At 64.2% G+C, this 21816-nt stretch overlaps 3 protein-coding genes across 9 annotated transcripts in view; 1 reads left to right on the forward strand and 2 right to left on the reverse strand.

Annotated features, from left to right (window-relative positions):
- Palm (paralemmin) overlaps positions 1 to 5632 on the reverse strand; it is a 20542-nt gene extending 14910 nt beyond the window's left edge. The window contains exon 1 of one of the 6 annotated variants that reach the window (XM_077109896.1): positions 5530 to 5632. In XM_077109896.1, the coding sequence (XP_076966011.1) occupies positions 5530 to 5534 (5 nt within the window). In that variant the 5' untranslated portion in view covers positions 5535 to 5632. Of the gene's footprint in view, positions 1 to 4028; positions 5129 to 5529 lie in introns of those variants that run through there. The other 5 variants (XM_077109895.1, XM_077109893.1, XM_077109894.1 and 2 more) reach the window with 5 other exon arrangements.
- Positions 4509 to 14513, forward strand: Prss57 (serine protease 57). 2 transcript variants are annotated; one of them, XM_077109906.1, is made up of 6 exons: positions 4509 to 4705; positions 8476 to 9127; positions 9403 to 9556; positions 9949 to 10093; positions 11309 to 11572; positions 12426 to 14513. In XM_077109906.1, exons 2-6 carry the CDS (start codon positions 9049 to 9051, stop codon positions 12618 to 12620), a joined length of 837 nt encoding a protein of 278 aa, XP_076966021.1. In that variant the 5' UTR covers positions 4509 to 4705; positions 8476 to 9048; the 3' UTR covers positions 12621 to 14513. The 2 variants fall into 2 exon arrangements, with proteins under 2 accessions (XP_076966021.1, XP_076966019.1); XM_077109904.1 differs by lacking the exon at positions 4509 to 4705 and adding an exon at positions 5797 to 6670.
- Fstl3 (follistatin like 3) lies at positions 13414 to 18917 on the reverse strand. Its single transcript, XM_076852710.2, has 5 exons — positions 18808 to 18917; positions 17452 to 17637; positions 15507 to 15722; positions 14663 to 14890; positions 13414 to 14588 (listed from the first exon to the last, which is right to left on the reverse strand). Exons 1-5 carry the CDS (start codon positions 18908 to 18910, stop codon positions 14536 to 14538), a joined length of 786 nt encoding a protein of 261 aa, XP_076708825.1. The 5' UTR covers positions 18911 to 18917; the 3' UTR covers positions 13414 to 14535.
- Between the last annotated feature and the right edge of the window lie 2899 nt (positions 18918 to 21816).

The raw sequence follows: 21816 nt of genomic DNA on the forward strand, positions 1-21816 counted from the left end.
CAGGGGGAGAGTCACGTGGCCCCGGGGAGTGAGGCGCCCAGAGCCCCTTCCCACTGTGGTCCCCCTGGACTCCCAGGACCGTGTCCACCCCCTGCCCTGCTGCATCCCCAGCCTCCCCTCCCCCTCCCCCAGACCAGCTCTTTCAGTCGGGGCCTTGCCCCTGGCCCCAGGGGCTCAGCCTCCTCCTCCCCTCCCCGTCTGCAAGCTCAGCCCGCACGGCCACCTCTCCCGGGAAGCCCTCCTGAATCTCTGGCCCCTCAGCCCCCCTCAGGAGGGTTCCCAGGCCCCCCCCCACCTGGGAGAACAACTCACCACCCAAGGAAAAATCTAGAAGCATCACCCCAGGGCAGGGGGGTCAGGGCAGGCCACAGACCAGAGAATCTAATCTATTGCCCCCGGCTGTACCCTGCCCTGGCCCTCACAGCAGGGAGGGGCAGACCCCACCCAAGAACACGGGACCCAGACCACAGACCAGAACCGTGGAACTCAATGGTCTTGCTTCTTTCCTGTCTCCCCAACAGGACAGGGCTGTGCTGTCCCTGGCACACAGCAGGCACTTAATGTCTGCTGGACCAGTGAGCAATCTCAGAGGAAGCCCCCAACCAAAGGTTCCCTGGCCTCAGCCCCTCCCCTGCCGCACACCTGCCACCCCCAGGGCCACCTGCCCTGTCACCACATCTTCCTGCTGAGGCACTGTCCGGCTCACACTGAGCCAAGGCAGGGTCCTCACCCAGCCCAGCACCCAGGAGTGACAGCGAGTGACGATACAAAGCACCAGGCATCTGCAGATGGACAAGTGGGTACAAGCTGTGGCCCATCCCCTGGCGCGCCCTCACCATGAGCAGGAGCCAGGTGGCACTGCTGCGGCGTGGACGGCCTGGGGGCCTGGTGCTCAGTGAGACCAGACCCACGGGGCACCGTGTGTGACAGTGAGAGCGTCCAGGACAGGGCCGCGGGGCAGGGCTATCCCGGGGGTGACAGGGTGCTGTGAATGGGGCTAGTGATAGTCACGTTCTGGGGACGGACAGCGGCTGAGCCCTCCTCCGGGTGGGAGCCAGAGCTCTGGACTTGCAGGGAGGCTGTGGGCGTGAAGATCAGTCTGCTCTCAGGGAGGTCTCGGGGACCCAGGGCTGCCCACAAAGCCCCCCGGGTGGCGGGTACACCTCAGACTCACCCCCGAAGGGGACCACTGCCCTGTTGCGGGAGAAGCCAGGCCGTGGCAGTGGCCTCTGAGGAGTGTCAGCTCGGGGCGCTCCCTGACTCCGGGGGGGGGGGCTCCCACCAACTGCGGGGAGGGTGCTCAGAGGCTGCAGATTTTGGAATTTCAGGTCAGGGCTACTCAACCTGAACTAAGAATGTGAGCTGGACACTGGACATGGGTCAGGAGGCATGGACTGGAGCCTCGGCCAGGCTGCGCAGCTCAGTGCGGCTGACCCATCCAAGCCTACCCTCCCACTGGCCAGGCCAGGCTGGGCTGTGGTCCTGCCACCCACGTGGGCAGCATGGGGCCCTTCCTGGGTCAGAGTCATGCACACTAAGGAAGGGCACTCCACCAGACTCTGCCCAGGCTGCCGCCGTCCACCCCAGGAGGCTGCCGGTCTGGCCATGCCACCTGCACTCCTGTGACCATGCGGTGCCCCCGCCTGGCTGCCCTCACTCTGGCCCTCACCCGAGCCTTGCCCAGCACCAGCCTGGCTTACTGGGCTCCCCAGCCCAGCTCAGGTGGTCTCTGGGACCAGTGACCAGCTCTGGCTGCCTCTGAATTCCTGCTGGAAACCCCTGGCAGGAGACAGCCACCCTGCCTGACTGCTCCTCACACCCAGACCACCACACAGCCACCATCCAAGACAGCAGGACCCTGCAAGGACCCTCTGGGCAGGCTGCCCATCCCTGTGGGAGCTCTGACCACCACGAAGCTCTGGAGTCAAACCCAGGAGCGGCAGCCACACCTGTCATCCCAGTGACTCAGGAGGCTGAGGCAGGAGGATCTCAAGCAAGGCCAGCCTGGTATCCCCAGTGACACCCCATCTCAAATAAGATAAAAAGGGGCCAGCGGTATGGCACCCGCCCAGCACTGCAGGAGGGGAGTGGAGAGGAGAGGGGGAGGAAGGGGGAAGTCCTACACTCAGGCCTCCCACCTGGCTCTGGTGGAGATGTTCTTGTCAGAGCCCCAACTGGCCCCTTCCTGGACCTGCCCCTGGTACCTTCAAGGCCCTTGCTCCGCTGCTGCTCAGACACTGCCCACAGCTCCCTGTGTGCGGTCCAGGCCTGCCAGGATTCAGACCACAAACCAGAGAATGTTCTCATCTTTAGATGCTGCCCACCTCCGGGCCTTTGCACACGCGTGCCACCAGGTGCACCCTTCTGTCTGCTGGGTAGACCCTTGAACATACTTCATAGAAAAGGCCTCTGGTGGAAGGGGCCAGGAGACCTTTCCCACACGACTTCTTTCTTGGTATTGGGATCGAACTCAGGGGCGATTTGCACGGAGCCACATCCCCAACATGGTTTTGGTTTTTGTTTTTGTTTTTTAATTTTGAGTCAGGTTCTTGCTAAGCTGCTGAGAACCTCACTGAGTTGCCCAGGCTAGCCTGGAAGGTGACAGCCTCCTGCCTCAGCCTCCCAAGTTGCTGGGTTTACAGGCGTGGCCCTGCACCCAGTTTTCCCCACACTTCTGACCAAGCCGGGGGTGGGAAGGTCAGCAGGGAGGGCTGCGACAGGAGCAGATGGTCGTCTGGGTGAAGACAGGGCAGAAGAACGTCAGCCCACTTTCCAGTTTTAAGGTCCAGGGAAGGACCTGGCCACAGGCTGAGGCAGAAATGCTGGCCCTGGGTGGTATGAAGGCCTCCCCCCACCTGACAGCACTTAATTTTCCTCAGAGGAAAATCAGCCACAGAAAGCAACATGCCCAAAGATCCCCAGGGAGCCCCGCTTCCAAACGAGTCACAGAAGTGATGGGGAGGGGGCTGCATATGCCCTGGGTCCAAGAACCCTGCCAAGGCTCCCTTCCACCTGGCTCAGAACACTGAAAGAAGATGCCCCTCTATCTGATACCCTGGACCCTCCCACCCAGACCTCAGCCCTTGGACCCAGGGCTGCCACCCTGAGGGCTCCCTGGCTGGGTGGTCTCCTCAGGCTTCTTGACCTCTCTGGGCCTGTTTCCGCACTTGCCTGACTGCGTAGGAACCAACAGGTTCACCCCAGGAGGTACTCGGAGCTGGGCCAGGGAGACAGTGAGTGTCCACTGAGTCAACAAGCCAGCCACTCTGCCCATCCTGGGCCCCTGGGCTCCCAGTAGAAACTAAATGCCCGCCCTCTGGGGTAGAATGCTACATTGTTACCAAGAAAACCAGAAGTTGTTGCCGCAACATCAGAGCCAAAAAGCCCTGCGCAGAGGGTTCGTGGAAGCTGGTTGTTACATTCAGTCCTCACTGGATTCCTGCCTTAACCCACGGCTTCTCGGGAGGGAGACCTGCGATTTCGAGCTGCAAGGAACCAGCCAGCGGCCCAGCAGACCTCCCCCCGGAGGTCCCCGCCCAGGGCAAGGAGGAATCTGGGGCAGCCCAGGTCTCCCCGGGCAGAGGTCCCCAGCCCAGCACCTGCTCACTGCATCCTGCGGCTCACTGGATACTGGCTGTTTCTGTCAAATCCTCACATTGTTAATGAAAAGTCATGTCAGCCTTAAACTCACAGCATTTCAATGTCCCTCAGACCTTAAATGTGATTTTTGAACTCTCCATCACTCTGGGGGCCGCAGCACCCAGCCACGCTCGCTCCAGGGTGGTGGGCCAGGAAATCGTGGTGATGGCGAGGTCAGCTGTCCCAATCTGGCTGCCCTGCCTCCCTCCATGCCCACAGCCCATCTCCCCTCACCCCCGTGGAGAAGGGCCAGGAGTGAGGGCCAGGTGTCCAAGACAGGGCTGCCCCCATGAAGCCTCTCCCTACCCTGTCACCAGGGAGCTGGAGAGAGCTTTTTCCACTGCTGCCCACAGCTGCAGACACCCAGCCCTCCTTCCACCCAGACATAGCAACTGATGGTCCAGTGAAGGCCCCTGGCACAGCTGACCTACGCCCAAGAAGCTGCAGGGCTAGTGTGGGAGGTACTGAGTGACCCTGGGACAGCTGCTATCCCTCTCTGAGCCTCAGGATCTTCAGTGGGGAAGGAAAAGGGCGGTGGGAAAGGGAACAATAGGGTCCACCGGCATATTCCCTCAGCCTGCTCCTTTGGGTGGGTGTTCTCCCTGCCTCCTGCCCCTGGGCAGCCCCCTCCCATGGCCACACCCTGCCCAGGCCCTGTGGTCAGGAGGCCTGAGAAAGTCCCCTGGGCCAAGGGAGCAAAGCAGATAAACAGGCCGGGGAAGTGGACGGGAAGCAGGCAAGTCCAGGCCCTGGCTCCCCTGAGCCCCTGGCTGGGCTCCCGGGGCGGGTGGGGGGCAGGCCAGGCCTTTGTCTGGTGTTTCTAAAGCAGAGGACACAGGGTGTCTCTCCTTTCCGAGGCAGGGAGCATGGGGGTGGCTCCCACCCAGGCCAGGGTGTGGCAGGTCACGGGAGATCCCGGGAGGAAAGTTACCACTTAGAAAACACAGCCAGAGGGAAGGCTGGGGGAGTGACCTCTGGCTTGGACAGGCCGGCTGGACTTCCATGCCAGCCGCGATGGGTGGGAATGCTGGCCCTTTCTCAAGGTAGCACATCTGGACCGCAGAAGGTGCGTCCCCCTCCACTGCCCATGCAAACCCATCCGGCGACCTCCGGCCCACCTGTGTGAGTGAGGGGCCTGGCCGCTCTCTCACTGGGAAGAGGGGACTGAGCCCAGAGTGACCACGCACACTCACTGGGCACCTGCGTCCAGAACACTCTGCTGCCAGCCGCTCCCCAAGCCGCACACGGAGTCAGCTGCCCACGGCCTCCAGGCTCCAGGATTCCAGCTGCGGCCCCCTGCAGGCCCTCTGGGCCACACCACTGGTCCCTTCTTGGGGAAAGGGCTCAGACTTCCAGGGGGCGGGAACCAAACCCCAGCTTCCATCGGAACCGCCTCGGCCGCAGGGAGGCCGACCAGCGAGGCCCCTCCCGCCCCACAGCTCACGACCAGCCCTGGCGCCGGACCTGGGCCTGGGCAGGGGCTCGGGACACCTGGCAGGCCCCGGAGCGCAGGGTGGAGCAGGACTGACCGAGCGAATGCGCGTCCAGGGCGCAAGCCACGGAGCTCCGGCGGGGGCGGGGGAGGGGTGCATGGCCAGGGCCGGCCAGTGCCATCTGGGGAGGGGTCGTGCGGCTCCCTGAGGCCGCCCACCCACAGGTGGCCGATTCTCACCCGGGGGACGCGGGCGGGCGGGCGGGCGACTCCGCCGGTCCCGGAAGCCCCCCCCCCCCGGCCCCCTCCCGCGGCCCCGGGGTCTGCAGGGGAGGCCCCGGGAGTGGCCCCTTGGAAGCGGGCCGGGCCGGGAGCCCCTCGGCGCCGCTGTGGCCGCGACGCCCCCACCCGAGGCAGGCGTGGGGCCTCCGGGTGGCGGCCGGCGCGCGCCTACTCACTCCATCTCCGCGCGAGGTCAGTCCGCGGTGCCGCTGCGGGGACGGCGCGGGCGGGCGGGCGGGCGGCTAGGGCCTGGCGGCCGGGGCTGCGCGGCGCGGGGGCGGCACCGGCGCGGGCATCGCCGCGCGCGGCGGGTATTGTCCGGGCGCGGCCGGGTGGGCTCGTGCGCGCGCCGCGCTCCCCCGCGCGCCCGCGCTGCGCCTCCTGCCGGCCGCCGCAGACCGGCGCGCAGTCCCGCAGCCCGAGGCTCGGCCGGCGGTGCCCAGACGGCTCCCGCCCCCGCCGCAGCGTCGCCCCGCGAGCGAGCGGCGCCCTCCCCAGGTGCCAGCGGGGCCGGGGTCGCCGGGCGGGAGAGGGGAGGCAGCCCCGGACGCCAGGCCGCCGCTCCCAGGAGCCCGCCTCGGGTGGGGACCTCCGCGGGGAGAGCCGAGCGGGGAGGAAGGACGCGGCGGTCAGCGCAGCCCGAGGCCCAGCCGGGGCGAAGGTCTGGACCGGGCTACCGAATCCCAGGGCGCTGCCCAGAGTGGCTGAGGGGCCCCAGTGGGGAGAGGCAGGGGCCTGTCCTCCCAGGGCCTGGAGGAAGCCCTCTGGCCACCCACAGGCCCACCCTCTGGGACCTGGGCTGCAGGCTCCGGGGTCTTCCGGGGTCCCAGTCGTTCTGCTCTAGGTGCTGGATAAATCCGTGCTGCTCTGGGCTGCAGGGAGCAGGCCATGCACCTACTAAGCACCTGCTGTGTGCCCTACTCAGGTTAGGAAATGAGTGCTTCCTTGATGCCCTTCCTAGGCTAGATGCCCAGGCTCCATGGCCCTGGAGACAGATAGAGGGTCAGAGACCTACTCAACATGCTTCTACCTCTGCCCACAATTAACGGAGACTCACTCCCAAGGGGGCTGTGTTTTCTGATAGGAGAAGAAAAAGACATGACCAAGATTTAATCTCTCCACTATATAAAGAGCACCAGAAAATCAATGACCACAGCAAGTCAACAGTATCATCATTCATGAGTCCTCACAGACTGTTGTCCAAAGACAGGGAAATCCATTCAGACCCTTGTGGGAAGACCCTTCAGGGTCACAGTCCAGCAGTTCTGTGCCAGACCCCCTGCTCTGCAGCCCCAGACAAGCTGGCTCCCCTTTCTGGTGAGTTCAGGAAGCCTGCTCCTCAGGGTGCCAGGAGCTTCTTTCTTGGAGTCAATAGAGCACGGTTATTTGTTTTAAAACTGCTGTCAAAGGAGAAGGAAATGAAACTGACAAAATCAGAGGCTCAGCCCTGGCCCCTTGCTCCCTTTCTGTGTGATCTGATGAAGGAGTTACCCTCTCTGAGCCTGTTTCCCCTTCAGGCACACGTGGAGAAAGACAGTGCCCACATCCTCCACACACCTGTCACTGCAGGTGATACTGGTGCCAGCCCCACGGGCACAGGGCTGCCAGAGGTTTTCCACATCCCTGCCTCTGTGCTCCCCATGAGCTGGGGACGGTGGGAGCCACGCAGACCAGGGCACCCTGGTGCTGACTGCACCATCCTGGGTCTGAGCCCTGGGGACCCTGACACACCAGACAGCCTAGAAGGCCACCAGAGTCAGCTGTGAACTATGTTCATGCTCTGCAGATGACCAGGAGGTGTGTGCAGCGAAGGGCACTGAGAGGTGGCCAGACCACAGACAGGGCTGCCTGTGGGGTGGGCTGCAGGTACCAGGTGCTGCAGCCTCCGTGCACTGCCCCCAGGTCCTGCAGGTGGGGGCTTTGTCCTGACCCTTGGGAGCCCCATGTGCAGCTCCTCCTACGGTTCCCTGGGTGGGCAGGCCAACAGAGGCTGCGGCTCAGGACCGTCCACAGGGCAGAGCCAGCTCCTCAGGCATTCCACACTCAGGCCCCGTCCCTGCTCTGTCCCCTCTGGCCGTCTCTCCCCTCTCTTCTCTCTCTCTCTCTCTCTGTCTCCTCTGTCTCCCCTCTCTATGTCTCTCCCGTCTCTGTCTCTCTCTCCTCTCTGTGTCTCTCCCGTCTCTGTCTCTCTCTCCTCTCTGTCTCTCCCGTCTCTGTCTCTCTCTCCTCTCTGTGTCTCTCCCGTCTCTGTCTCTCTCTCCTCTGTCTCTCCCCTCTCTTCTCTCTCTCCTCTCTCTCTGTCTCCTCTCCCCCCTCTCTCTCCCTCCCCCCCTCCTCTCCTCCCTCCCTCCCTCTCTCTCTCCCTCTCTACTGTCTCTCTCCTGTCTCTGTCTCTCCCCTCTCTGTGTCTCTCCTGTCTCTGTCTCCTCTCTGTGTCTCCCCCGTCTCTGTGTCTCTCCCGTCTCTGTCTCTCTTCTCTCTGTGTCTCTCCCATCTCTGTCTCTCCTGTCTCTGTATGGGTCTCTCTCCTCTCTGTCTCCTCTCCCCCCTCCTCTCCTCCCTCTCTCTGTCTCTCTCCTCCCTCCCTCCCTCCCTCTCTCTCCTCCCTCCCTCCCTCCCTCCCTCTCTCCTCCCTCCCTCCCTCTCTCCTCCCTCCCTCCCTCCCTCCCTCCCTCCCTCTCTCCTCCCTCCCTCCCTCTCTCCTCCCTCCCTCCCTCTCTCCTCCCTCCCTCCCTCTCTCTCCTCCCTCCCTCCCTCTCTCTCCTCCCTCCCTCCCTCTCTCCTCCCTCCCTCCCTCTCTCCTCCCTCCCTCCCTCTCTCCTCCCTCCCTCTCTCCTCCCTCCCCCCCTCTCTCCTCCCTCCCTCCCTCTCTCCTCCCTCCCTCCCTCTCTCTCCTCCCTCCCTCCCTCTCTCTCCTCCCTCCCTACTGTCTCTCTCCTCTCTGTCTCTCTGCCCTCCATCTCCTCTCTGTCTCTCTCCTGTCTCTGTCCCTGCCTCTGTGTCCTGTGTGGCTCACTGAGGGTGGCAGAGTGAAATGGCATGTCCACACCATGGAGATGGCCTCGCTGCAGGGACCCACCACTGCGATGGCCGTGACCTGCCGTTGCTGTCCCCCAGCACAGCCTGCGGCCCCAGGACACCATCTGCACCTGCAGGATGTCACCCCAGGGGACCGCAGTCCCCTGTGCCCAGCCCCTGTTGTGTGACCAAGGTGGCACCGTCAGAGCCCTGCAGAGCACTGTCTTCTTGTCCTCCCAATCCTGAGGTCAGCTGAGGCTGCAAGTGGGGACGTGGATGCTTGAGTGGCAGGAGCTCGGCCACACCCAGTCAGGGTCAGGTCAGCCTGTGGGGAGGGGACTGCTGGTGTCCTGGGTTGTGGCCCTGTGGGGGTGCAGAGAGCCCCAAGGTCCAGAAGGTCTGAGCCAGGTAAGCGGAGGCCTGGAGAGACCGGGAACCTAGGCCCTGCAGCAGTCCTGGAGGACCAGAGTCCCCAGGGCCGGGCTGGCCTCAGGGCAAGCTTTGGCCTCTGTGCACGGAGGACAGCCAGGTTGCCCAGTTTCCCAGAAGCACCCAGCTGTGCCTGGGCGGTCCATGGCCTCCTGACCACAACCCACAGCCCTTTCCCCCCTTCCGGACCGTTGGGTGGGGTGGGGCTGCAGCCCACAGGTCTCTGTGGGAGAGGAGCCTGCCTGGCCATGGGGCCCAGGCTGGGGGACTGGGGGCGCCTGCTGCTGACCCTGGCCGCTGCCCTGACACTGCCTACCAGGGCCCCTGGTAAGGACCCTGACTCCCACCCAAGCCCCTCCGACTCCCGCAGGGGAGTCCCAGGTGACCCTGCCCCTGGCCGTGGCCCTGGGGCAGTCACTCAGCTGGGGATGGGACCCCAGGTGGAAGGGGTGGCCCATGGGTGCCCAACCCCAGGCTTACAGGGTCCCAAGGCCCCTGCAGACGCTCTCTCCTGCCCCTGTGTGTCTCTGCCTCTCCCCCCCCTGCCCTGTCCCCCCCTGCCTGGTGCCCACCCTGGCCCCTCACACAGCTGCCCACTGCAGGCTCCCAGGGGGCGCAGATCATCGGGGGCCGTGAGGTGACGCCCCACTCCCGGCCCTACATGGCCTCTGTGAGCTTCGGGGGCCAGCACCACTGTGGGGGCTTCCTGCTCCGATCCCGCTGGGTGGTGTCCGCTGCCCACTGCTTCAGCCACAGGTGAGGTTCTTCCTGACAGCAGGAGCTGACCCTGACCAGCAGGGAGCCGGGCTCTGCAGGGACAGGGTGGACGCCACAGCTTGTCGGGGTCTCTCAGGACCCACACTGGCAGCAAGGAGAATGGGAGGAGGGGTGGCGGGGTGGTGAGGAGGCAGGGGACGGTGACCCCACGTGGCTGCCATCATTGCTGTTGCGTGGACACTGCTATCACCTGTGCCAGGTTGGGGCCGGACCACCAACGTGCTAAGCACCATGCTCACTCTAAGTGTGTCCTAGCCAGGATTCTGACCGGTCCTGCAGCTCCTGAGATGTCACTGAGCTGAGGCCACAGGCTAGGCCCCTTTCTTGGAGGAGGGTCTCAGGCCCCTGTTCTGTCCTGCCACTCTCCATAGGGACCCCCGTGCGGGCCTGGTGGTGCTCGGGGCCCACACGCTGCGCCCCAAGGAGCCCACACGGCAGGTGTTCGGCATTGCGGCGGTGACCAGGCACCCCGACTACCAGCCGGCCACCCACACCAACGACATCTGCCTGCTGCGGGTGAGCGGAGCGGCCATACCCAGCGTGACCTCTGGATTTGGTTTTGTGGTGCTGGGGACCAAAGCCAGGGCCTCATATGTGCCAGGCCAGAGCCCACCACTGAGCCACTAGCACCCAATGAGGCGGAGGGGCCCTGTGAGCACCTGAGCCAGCCACACCCCTCCTGGTCTGGTCACCTGGCTCCGCCTCCCACATGCCCCTCCTCCAGGCCCCTCTGCCTTCTGGAGGACCAGGGATCTTTCCAGTATCTGCTCGGTGCCCTTCCCTGGCGTTTGGCAGCCCTCCCCTCACCTGTCCCCTGCTTCTGTCTGGCACCAGAGTCACCTGTACACCTGGGCCATTGCTGGATGCCTCCTCTGGACCCTGATGGCCACCCATGGTACAATCAGGTGCTCCATACTCGAAAGAGGGGGATGGGTGAGGTCCAGGCTTCCATCAAAGACCGCACCTGCCCTGGGCTGCAGGGGCCCTTCCGTGGGAGTCCCGGGAGCCCTGCCTGGCCCTCCTGCCTGGCCCCAGGTGCCCCCAGGCCTGGTATTCAGGGGGGAGCACACCCAACCTGCCCTGGACCTTCGAGACACCCGCACGGTTCCGTGGACAGGTCCGTGGACAGGCGTGGGGGCACTGTCCTTCCCTAGCCCATCAAGGAGGTCTGCACTCCCAGCTGGCACAGCCTGGGGGGCCGACACCCCAGTGCCCTGCACCTGCTGCTCACGTTCGCCTGGCCCCTCTACAGATGGGGAAACTCAGGCAGGCAAGCAGTCGGCCATGAAGTGCCTGCAGCACCCAGGAGTGAGTCCCAGCCCAGGGTCTGCGCCACTGTCTGCCTCTGAGGGTGGCAGCCCCTCCGTCCCAGCCGCCTCCCAGCTCTGCTGCAGCCCCCAGGACCTCTGTGGGCAACAGGCAGCTGCTTGGTTCTGGTTCTGGTTCTGGCTGGGTGCTGGGGCGGAGCCCGGGTCTCCCCCTTGAACCTGAGAGAGGAGGCCTCCCTGTGGAGGACCGTGGCCCCAGCAGGGCACCAGGAGGTGCAAGTAGGCCCGGGGAGCCTCGGCGAACCTGCCCCGGCAGGAGGCGAGACAGGCTGGAGAACCGGTAAATGTTCATGGTGGACCCCGAGGGCACTGGGGAGCCACGGAGGGCTAAGAGCAGGAAGGAGGCGCCGGCTGGTGAGATGGCACCTGGTGGGCGCAGCCCTGAGTCGGCCTCTCCCCGCAGCTCAACGGCTCTGCGGTCCTGGGCCCTGCGGTGGGGCTGCTGCACCTGCCGCGGAGCGGCGCCAGGCCACCCGCGGCCGGGGCGCGCTGCCGGGTGGCCGGCTGGGGCTTCGTGTCGGACTTCGAAGAGCCACCCCCAGGACTGATGGAGGCCGAGGTCCGTGTGCTGGGCCTGGACGTCTGCAATAGCTCCTGGAGGGGCCAGCTGAGCCCCCACATGCTGTGCACCCGCAGTGGGGACCGGCGGAGGCGGGGCTTCTGCTCGGTAGGTGCCCCGACCCACCCGCTGACGTGGGGCGAAGAGCCGCCGCCGAGGGCTCAGGGCTGGGCAGGGGCGGCCTCGGGCCCGGGGCCCGGCGCTGCGGCCAGCAAGGGCGGGGCGTCCCCAGGGCCACCGGGGTGTGGCGCCGGGGTGTGGCTGTAGGGGTGCGCAGGCACGAGGCGGCACTTCCCGGTGCAGCCACAAGCAGTGTCCAGCAGGGGGCAGAGCAGGGCCACAGGAAGCCGCCCCTGCCCGACTCCTGGAAAACACGTGAACGCGGGCAGCTCCGGGGAGAGGGCCGCGAGGGAGGGTCGTCCGCTCCAGGGCAGAGAGGCGTGGTGTAGACAGACTCCAGCGCCCACCAGCCTGAATCCAATGCAGGCGGCGCCACCTCAAGTCTCTCAGTGAAGCCGCTATACTAGCAGTTCCTACTTCATAGGGTCAGAGCTGAGTCCAGAGGGCAGTTAGGGTGGTTGGACCAGGGGAGATTTTAGGGTGGGTGTCCCGGAGGCCTCTCTGAGAAGAGCAGCACGGAGATGAAATTTGAAGCCTTGAGGTCTGAGGGAAGGTCTGCCAGGCAGAGATGGCTTAGAGGACTACTAAGTACATTCGGGCAGGTGGTGCACTGCACAAAGATCACAGACTCCACCGGACAAACAGGTCTCTAGGACCAGCAAATGTGGGAAGAGCCTGAGGCTGGTGTGGTTGCAGCCCAGAGTCAGGGGCAAGAAGGGCAGAGGGAGGGCAAGGTTGGGTCCTCGCGGCCTGGAAGGCAGAGGAGAGCACTAGGGTGTGGGGTGTTTCCTTTAGGGAACCGAGATCCACGGCCCCTTACCTCCCTTCTCCTTCACCCTAGGGGGACTCCGGAGGGCCTCTGGTGTGCATGGGCCGGGCCCATGGCCTCATCTCCTTCTCAGGCCTCTGGTGCGGTGACCCCAAGACCCCCGATGTGTACACACAGGTTTCTGCCTTCGTGGCCTGGATCTGGGGTGTGGTTCGGGGAGGCCGCCCCCCACCTAGGATTGCAGAGAACCGCCTGGGCGCTGCCTGAGCCACAGCCCTGCTGATGACCTGCCGCTTGGACTGCAGCACCCCATGGCTGGCCCCTGAAGCCCAGGCACTGGTTGTGGGGGATCTCTGCTGCAAATGAAGAGAGCAGAATCGAACCCAGTTGATGACTAGACACATGGGCACCAGCCTCTGCCACGGACAGTTCCGGGCCCGAACCAGCCAGTGTCTGTCCTGCCTGCAGTCCTTTCCATCCTTCCATGCCCCCCACGGACCTCTGGGGAGGTATCCAGCCCTCCCACCCTGGACCCCAGCACCCCTGCCGAGAAGGCCGAGAGCCCCCCAGTGTCTAGGTGGGGAAACTGAGCCTGGGAAACCTGGGTGTTCTGAGGGGGGGGGCTGCAGGGAGGCTGGACAGGGGTCTCCCTATCTCAGGTGGGCCTGGCCTCCCAAGCCTTGCCCGCATCCTCTAATGACCACAGCAGGCGGCCAGTCACAGAAGGAGATTGCCCAGGCTGTACAGTCACATGGCTACTACTGTTGCACCCCAACTCTGAGGCCGGGATTTGTTTTTGAACCCCCAGCCAGCTGGCTTCTTGGGGTTGTCCTGAGCTGTCTCACACCCCTGCCTTCCCCACCCACCAAGGCCCTTTTCTCTCCTTCCCTCTCCTCCTCAGTCCCTCCTGCTGCCCTCCATTGCTTGGAGGTGGAGCTGAGCCCAGGAACACAAGCCCAGGCTGCTCTGGATGCTCCCAGGACTGCACTAGTCACCCCCTAGCTGCGGGGCAGCACAAGACCCAGAGAGAGGAGGCAAAGGCAGGCCTGGACACCCCCAGTAGCCTTTTCAGTCTTTATTTCTTTGGTGAGGCAGAACCCAGGGTGGGGAAGGCTGCCCTGTGGGCTCAGTGGACCCCTGGCTCAGGATGCTCACTGGAATTTGCAGCACAGCTCTCTGGGCTGGAGAAAGATGGGCAGGGCCTCACTATCCACCTTGCCCTGGACCAGGGAGCTGGGCTCTCTGCCCACTGGTTTGCCTCTGGTCTCCAACACAGTCTGAGTGGAGGGTAGTAGCCTCAGGGACTGGCTCCAGAACTGGCTGGTGTGGCCACCCCCAGCCCAGCTGACAGGTGGCTAGAGGCTAGCTGGGACCTGGGTCTAAAGCCCTGGCCAAGGCCTGCCACTGGGCAGCAGGAACCCAGCGCTGCCCAGGTCAGTCTTGGTCCCCACTCTTTGGGTAAGCTGGGGCTCGTGGTCCCCATCTGGTCATCCCTAAGTGGACAGCACATTGCAGGACACAGGACACAGTTCTGGGTGAATGCTGGCTGCCCCACATCTGAGGCCATGGAATCTCACCAGTTGAACCTCTGGGAGGTGCTGGGCAGATGTGCCCGAGACAGGAGGCATGGACGGGACCCTGCTCAGGCAACATGCGGGGCATTTCTTAGGGGCCTCACGGGAAGTACTGGGAGGCAGAGGTAGTGGGGAGGCAGGAACCTGTAGTTCTTGGGCTGGGAGGCCACCATGCCACTTCCTTGGCCTTTTGCTTATCTGCTATGGGCACCTGCCCTGGGCCCCAGTGCGGAGCTTTGAGGCCAGCCTCCTCATCTCTCTCCTGGGGAGGGGAGGGCCATTAGCAGGGGCCACCAGCGTGCTGGCAGTGCAACCGACAGGCATCTCCAAAGAAGCAGAAACGGGATCCTCTGGGCGGGTACCTAGGATAGGGGCTGGGCTTCCCCAGGAGGTGCCCTAACCTGATGCTGCGTCTCCAGGGCAGCCACATCCACTGGCCCTTTGGGAGGTCTCCTTCCCTCCGCCCTTCCAAGACATCTTCAGCGCGCTCTGGGATCCCCAAGAAATCCCCACTCAGCTTCAGTAGTCCACGGGACATAAATTAGATTCTGCTGCTGTGACAATAAATAAGAGGGACGGCCTCGAACGCCAGGCGGTGCTGCTGCAGCTCACACGAAGTTCTCCTCCTCCGACTCCGCCTCCGACGGCTCCTCGCGAGCGCCTGCAGGGCGGGGAGGGGCAGAGCTTGAGCGACGCAGGCGCGGAGGTTTGCCTTCCCAACTGGCCCCGCCTCACCTGCGCAGCTTCCAGGGTGGCGAACGCCGATGGAGCGACCCAGGAAACACGTGGCCTGGCGCAGGTGGCACGAGGAGATGTAGGTGACGTTGTTGTTGCCGCAAAGCTCTTGGCCCGGAATGGTAGGCGCCGGGCAGGGCGCGGATCGACACGTCACGCAGTGCGCACTGCCGGTCTGGTCTACCACGCACGACTGGGGCCGTGGGCACACCACGTGCACGCAGGACTCTGCAGGCCGGACGCGAGGGAGGGTCAGGGGCGTCACAGCTCCGAGAATCGCCGGAGGGGCCCACAGCCTGGACCTCCCGGGACGCCCGGCCTGGCCCCTGAGGGCGCACGGCTCTCCACGCGAGTGTGCCTTGGGACTATACCGGGGGGCTACCCCCACGAAACCTGTGAGACTGCATCCAGGACCAAGCTCTGCCCCTCTCGCCTCACCCACCGGCCGCCCCGGCTGTACCAGCATCAAGCTCCACCCGTCTCTACCCGCAAGCCCCGCTCTCCTGGTACCAACATCGGGTTCCGCCCCCTCTCGCCCCACTCCCATAAGCTCCGCCCTCTGGCGGTAACCGGAGCCGCCGCTCTTCCCGAACCTCGCCCCCTCAGCCACCAAGTTCTGGCTCCGCCCGCAGGTCCCAGTTTCTGGTTCCGTCTTCAACCCCGCCCCCTCTGGCAGCGCGCGGGAGCCGCACTGCTTCTGGATTCAATTCCCGGGATCCGCGCTAGCGGATACCCTGCCCCATCCCGGTGTTGGGCGGCAGCGCCCCAGTACTCCACCGCAGGTCCGCGAGGCCCCGCCCTCCCCTCCCCAGGCCCCGCCCTCCCCAGGCCCCGCCCCACATACTTTGGCAGCGGCCGGGATACATGACGCGCAGGTCCGGGTGGCCTCGGCAGCGCGCGGCGCGCAGCTCGCACTCGTCGCGGTAGGTGGCGCCGTCCGAGCCGCAAACTTGCAGGCGCGCCGGGAGACCAGCGCAGTCTGGTGCGCACTCGCAGCGCGGGCGGCCCCCCAGCATGCGGCACGCCTTGCCGGGGCCACACTCCACGCCGTCGCACGAATCTGCGGGAAAGGACACGAGCCCTTGGGTCTGGGCGCCGCCCGGAAGGGTCCTCAGGTCCCTCATCCACGCTGCTGAAGGATAGCGGCAGGGCCTAGGGCCGCGGCGTGTCCCGATCCTGGTCGGGGGCACCGGGACGCACCCGCCCGGCGTGGAGTCTGCGCGTGGACCTACTGGGGGACAGGGTTTGTTGTGCGCCTGGGCGGAGACTTGGTGAGGAGCTTGGCTCCACGTGGGCGGGCGGGGGTCTCTGCCAAGAATCTGGGGTCCAGTGGCCGAGCTCCACTTCCCTCCGCAGCGAGGCCGACGTCTGTTCCCCGCTTTCCGCGCGTTTCGGGGAAGGCCTGCGGGGCAGCTGCATCAGCCCTGGGAGGGCCTCCACCCGGGGCCTGGCTCGGATCGGAGGGCACTCGCAGGTTTGTTCCTTCTGTGGCCAGGACCTCTCCAGGAGGTGTCAGTGAGGGCAGGTGTGATCCCGCCTGAGCCCAAAGAGCATTTCGTGTGGAAGGGGCCTCACAGCCTCCTGAAACTGAGGCTCACTCCTGCAGCCCCATTTCTCAGGTCTGGCTAGGGTAAACCTCTTGCTGGGGCCCCCACCGCCCCCCTTTTGATGTGTAGCATCCTCCCTGAGGCCTGGTCAGGCTGTGGTGGGTGGGCACACAGGAGCCCAGACCTGTAATGCACACCTCCCTGCCCCTTTCAGTTGCTTGGGTGTCTGGATCCTGGACTCTGAAGATTCTGGCCTCAGTTTCCCTATGCATAAAGGGGATGGGGATCCCACCTTACAGGGTGAGCCATCTCGCCCAGGACAATGGTCAGAGTCCCCTCTGGGCATCATCATATAGGCTGCACCCGGGCACCTCCCACCCCGCCCACATGCACATCTGGAAGCACTCGGGTGGCTTCAGAAGGGAAAGGGAAAGGGGCCAGGTTCCCATCCCAGGGCCAGATGGGGTTGTGGGACAGAGTTCTGGGCCATTTCGTGCCCAGGTCAGGCACTTTCTGAAGTCTGTTCTCCAGAAGCCAGAGGCGGGGAGTCTGGAGAGCTGAGTGTGGCAATGAGTTCAGGACCACCCAGCCAGGCTGATCTGGGATCGGTCACTTCTGAGACCCCCAGTCTGAGCTCCCCGGCTTGGCCTCCAGGTCTGCAGCTCCCTGGCTGACTCTGGACCTTGGGCTCTGTGGTTGCACTACCCCACGTGGCTCTGCCCAGCGGACTCCTCAGGCAGCAGAACCCAGCTCTGACGCACACTTCTTCACATCCTGCCCTGGCACCCTCTCTGGGCTCCTGCAACTTCAGCCTGACCACTGGGGACCAGGAAGGTCCTCCACCAGCCCATCCTCCAAGGCAGAGGACTCTGGACTCTTTCATTCTGCTCATGATGTGATGTGGGGGGCAAGATTTCTTAGAGCAGAGGTACAAGCCTATTGAACATGCATAATCGGTGGCATTAAGGGCCCTGTGTGGGCTCTGGGAACCTGCTTTCCAGGAGCTAGGTGTGAGCCAAGTGGCCTCTGCCCTTTGGGGGGTGGGTGGCAGAGCCATTCAAACTGAAGGCCCTGGGATGAAGCTGGGAATCTCCTGGGCGCACCCCACCCCTCAGGCCTGCATACTCCAGTGACCGGAAGCTTGCCCCTGACATCCCCCTGTCAACCCTGGTGGCTCTTCTTGCTGCTTCTGGGCTGAGCCGCAGTGCCCTGCCCCTGGCCCTAGCATTGCTGGGGGCTCACCTCTGCAGGGCAGACAGTGGACGAGGCCTAGGAATCCCAGGAGGCTGATCTTGTTCCCTGGGTGGGTGAAGTTGGACCAAGCAGTGTCGATGCTGCCAGAAGCGCAGCACTCGGCCTGGCTCACGTCAGTCCTCAGCACCAGGCTGCAGGTGGCCTCCTGGCCCTGCTGGAGCCAGCAGACACCCCCTGTGGGAGAGGGGACACTGCCTGCAGGCACTCCTGACAGCCAGCCTCGGCCCCACCACTGGGACACATACTGCCATGCTCCACGGCTCCGGAGTGCAGAGAGCACGTGGATGCACACCCAGGCTTGGCCCCTTTGGGGGTCCCTCCTTTCCGAGCCCCACCCCCACTTCTGTACCACCAGCCCTGACTCTCCTCCCGAAGGCCTGGGAACTGGCCTCCCGCCCAACCAGTCAAATGCCAGGCACTGGACAAGTCAGGGTGAGTGGGCCTGCAGCCCTTCTCCCGCCTCTGCCCTCTGTCTAGACAGCGCCCGAGGGCACAGAGCCCCTGGCTTGGCAGCCCCCCCTCGCCTGGCCCGCCTCTTACTCACTCCAACTTAGGAACATTCTCCCGGCATGAGCTCACCGGCTCCCCAGGGGACAAGGCCTTCGGGGAGGGGGCTTGCTCTCCCCTCCACCAGGCTGGGGTGAGGCTGCGGCTGCGGGTGGGGTGGGAGGGTGGGAGGCAGAAGGCCACTGCTTCCCCGCCTGAAACAGGGGCTCCAGAGGCTGCAGCCCCCATCCCAGAACTGTCTGGCTTCCAGACACACCGAATGCCTCCCAGGGACGGGCTCCCAGAGCCCAGCACCTCAACACCCGTCTTACAAAAGGGGAAACAGAGTCCAGGAGGGAGGGTGTCCGGGGCCCAGCCCTCCCAGCCAGGTGCAGGTATGAGGGTCCAAAGACCCACCCCATCTGGGGAAGCTCTGCAACCCAGCTGGAGTTCTGGGTACGGTGGCCAGGCCACCCAGTTGCCTCTCTCCGGCATCTGGACCCACCCTGATGATTCACTTCCCATCCTGGCTTGGCCACTTAAGGCTGTGTGACCCTGAGCCTCAGTTTCCCCATCTGGAAAACAGGGGTGGCAAGAGCACCCACACACTGGCTGTTCTGAGGATTTGGGGATACAGAGGCAGACACTGAGTGCTCAATAAATGGCAGTGGGTGTGCTGGCCAACCTCAGCTCTGCTGGCCCTGGGATTGCCCTCTTCAGACCTTTGGCCTGGGGAACCCGGCGCCAGCCTGCTGTTGGACACCCCTGGCCCAGCTGCCGCGCCCCAGCATCGCAGCCGCATTCCGCAGGCCCACGTGGGTGGCCGCCCCGCCCGCCCCTTCCGGCCGCCCCACTCACCGGGCGCGGGGTCCCCCGAGCCCACGTAGCCCACGAAGCCCACGGCCCAGGCCAGGGCCCCCCAGGGCAGTGGCCACAGCGGCCCCTGCGCCCCGGGACGCATGGCGAACAGAGAGCTAGGCGCCGACTTGCAGCGCGGGGCGGGCGCTTGTTATAAAGGTCCCGCGGCCCGCAGGCGGGGCCGGCGGTGGGGCGGGGCGCGGCGCGGGTGGCGGGGACCGGACGTGTCCCGCGCGGTGCAGGGCCGGGCCTGCCTGGGGTGGCAACTGGGGGAGGGCCCCGGTCCCATCCCGGAGCCAGAGAGTTGGTCTGGGAAGACACCGGGTGTAGCGGGGTCAGGGGACAGATTTCCTATGATGTGAATTGGAGGTGGTAACCGGTGGCAGCCTCCAGGTGTCTGGTCAGGCTGGGGAGGCTTTGGTGGCATGGCTATGGCTTTGAACGACAGGTTCAGGTCTGGGGAGCTGGACACCACCTTGGGATTGGCAAGAGGGTGCCTTCATAGCCTAAGCATGGCTTGGACAATTTCTGCTCTGTTCACTCCTGCAATCTACCCACCACCTGGCCACTGACCAGTAGACACACCAGCAAGTCATTAGGGGAAGGACAGGTGGAGGGGTCAGCAGGCGAGATCCCCAGACAGTTGCTCCCAGAACAAGAGGACAGCAGTGGCCTTCTCACCAGGGTCCACAGCGGGTGCCAACCCAGGGCCAGTAGCAGCGCTGGCCACATAGTCACATTGGTAGGTTTTAGAGGGTCTTCTCGCTCTCCCAGGTGGCCTGAGCAGAGGTGTTCCTGACCACTCTTTTTGGAGCTGATTCCATCTAGTGTGGGGGCATTCCAGAATGGACAGGACACCCCTCAAGTGTGTGTGAGTTCTGTGGAGTCCCCTGTGCTTCTGAGATAATTAGTGGCAGCAGGAGAGACCCTGCAGGGTGCTGGAGTCCCTCCAAGGCTGACCCAGGCCTGGCTTCACCGAGCTCATGTTGGGAGGGATGTGGTCCCTCCATATTACACAGACAAGCGGCCTGACCTGTGGCTGGGAGAGTGTGGAATCTCCTGGGCACCCCACCCTGGGCCTCCAATGGGGACACTGCGGGTCCCTGGAGCCATAGGACTAGTCTGTCCTGCATTAAGAGCCCTGCCACCACCAGGAGCCACACCCAGACCCTGGCGCAGGCCTTAGCTGCCCATCCTGATTGCTGTCCCCTAGCCAGTGTCCCCAGGGCCAAGTTTCTGCCCTAGTGCAGAAATACCCTCCTGTTCTGACCTGGCCTTGGCCTCTGGCAGTCCCCCAGAGATTCTCTGAGGTTGGGGAGTGGGCAGGGATGGGACCCTGTGTTCTCACTGAGGGTGTGTGGGGGCTGGACAGTGTGACCATGGCCGAGACCTGACCCTGCTAGGGCTCTGCCATCTGGGCTGGGCAAATCAAAGGGTCATTGTCTGGTTGGCGTGGGTTCAGGGCCCCTCCAGCCTGCTCTCTGGCCTGGTGTACGGGGACCTGGAGCAAGTGGGGGCCCTCCTCCTGAGACCCCAGTGCCAGACACCTTTGCCCTCCCCGTCCTGCCCTTCTCTTTAAGCCTCCGCGTCCTCGCCCAGCCTCCCCTGCCTCCCACTTCCTACCCTACTCTGTAGACCCTCCTGGGCTCAGACGCCAGGCACGACTCCCTGTGCCTCCGCGCACCTAACAGGCTTCTCTCCCCCGGGCCTGACCAGCAACTGGACAGTACAGGGCCGGGCAGATGCTGGGAGGTGCCCCGACTGCTGAGGGAGATCAGCAGGGACATTGAAACCTGGGCTGCGGCTGGAGGAGCACGCTGCAACTCAGAGAAGGTCCACCCGAGGGCAGTGGGCAGCACAGCTGCACACGGACATCAGGCCAGGCCCTGACCCCGAGGCCCTGAGGCGCTCTGCTGGAATTCGGTTCAGGACCTTCAGGAGAAGAGGGTTTCCCAGATTGCCCAGGTGGGCCTCATGCCGCTGAGGGTCCTCAAAGTAGACATCCTTTCTGCTGTGGTTAGAGACGTGGGGCAGAGGGGGTCTTGGCAGCCATTGCTGGAAGGGATAGTGGAAGAAGGGACCTCAGACCAGAGTGTGGGTGGCCTCTGAGACTGGAAGAGCTGTGGAGCAGCCCCCGTGGAGCTCCTGAAGGGACACGGCTCTGCCAATACCTGGTTCTCAGCCAGCCTGACCACTGTGGGACTTCTGCCCTCCACAGCTGTGAGCAGCCCACCCGTGGCTGCTTGGGGACAGCAGGAGGCTCTGGGCCTCTGGCTGCAGGAACCATCTGCAAAGTGGGCACAGACCCCAGGACCAGAGGTTTCTGCCAGACACAGGCAGTGGCTGGTACACAGGGGGCATGGCCTGAACCCAGGCTCCTGTCCACTGCAACACTGGGAGGGAGTCTCTTTCCTGGAGTCTCCCAGCCCCACGGAGCTGGGACTGGTGTCAGTTCTAGGTAAGTGAGGTCCTAGGACCTGTGTGCTGAACTGGGGACAGGCCTTCCCTGCTCTAGACTGGATGGTGATGTCCAGCCCTCTTGTTCCCAGACCACATTTTTCCTTTGGAGCATCACCTCCTGCAGTCCAGCCAAGTGCTCCAAGAGTCAGCATCCACTCAGGCTCCACCAATTAGTGAGGAGCCCCCTAGAACTTTTGCTGGGAAAGGGATATCCACTTCCTGCTGGGTTGCAGCTGACTCCTGCCAGTGGTGAGGAAGAGGGCAGCCCAGCAAGACTCAGAGCTTCTAGGAGTCCCAGCAATTCCCTGTGATATTCGAGGACCTGGATCCAGCTATGCCTAAACTCCTCCACAATAATATGAAACCACTTTAAACTGAGTTTTGGTCACTAGCAGCTGAGAAAACCACCTTTCGAATACATCAACTTACATTTTATTCAAGCAGAACTCATAGGACCCGGAGCAGCAGGGGTTGTAGGAGCCACACTCTGACGTCCCCACCGCTGCCTCCAGGGTGTGGGTCCTGGCTTGGTACAGAAAACTCATGGTA

The sequence above is a fragment of the Callospermophilus lateralis genome, chromosome 1 (genome assembly GCF_048772815.1).
Source record: "Callospermophilus lateralis isolate mCalLat2 chromosome 1, mCalLat2.hap1, whole genome shotgun sequence".
Classification (NCBI taxonomy): Eukaryota; Metazoa; Chordata; class Mammalia; order Rodentia; family Sciuridae; genus Callospermophilus; species Callospermophilus lateralis.

Excerpts from the sequence above, each read along its gene's own strand:
- Fstl3 (XM_076852710.2), bottom strand. The coding sequence starts at position 18,910 with ATGCGTCCCGGGGCGCAGGGGCCGCTGTGGCCACTGCCCTGGGGGGCC. Across the intron at positions 17,638-18,807 it reads CTCGGGGGACCCCGCGCCCG|GGGGTGTCTGCTGGCTCCAG; the intron begins GTGAGTGGGGCG and ends CCTCTCCCACAG. Across the intron at positions 14,589-14,662 it reads CCACCCTGGAAGCTGCGCAG|GCGCTCGCGAGGAGCCGTCG; the intron begins GTGAGGCGGGGC and ends CCCGCCCTGCAG.
- Prss57 (XM_077109906.1), top strand. The coding sequence starts at position 9,049 with ATGGGGCCCAGGCTGGGGGACTGGGGGCGCCTGCTGCTGACCCTGGCC. Across the intron at positions 9,128-9,402 it reads ACTGCCTACCAGGGCCCCTG|GCTCCCAGGGGGCGCAGATC; the intron begins GTAAGGACCCTG and ends TGCCCACTGCAG. Across the intron at positions 10,094-11,308 it reads ACGACATCTGCCTGCTGCGG|CTCAACGGCTCTGCGGTCCT; the intron begins GTGAGCGGAGCG and ends CTCTCCCCGCAG.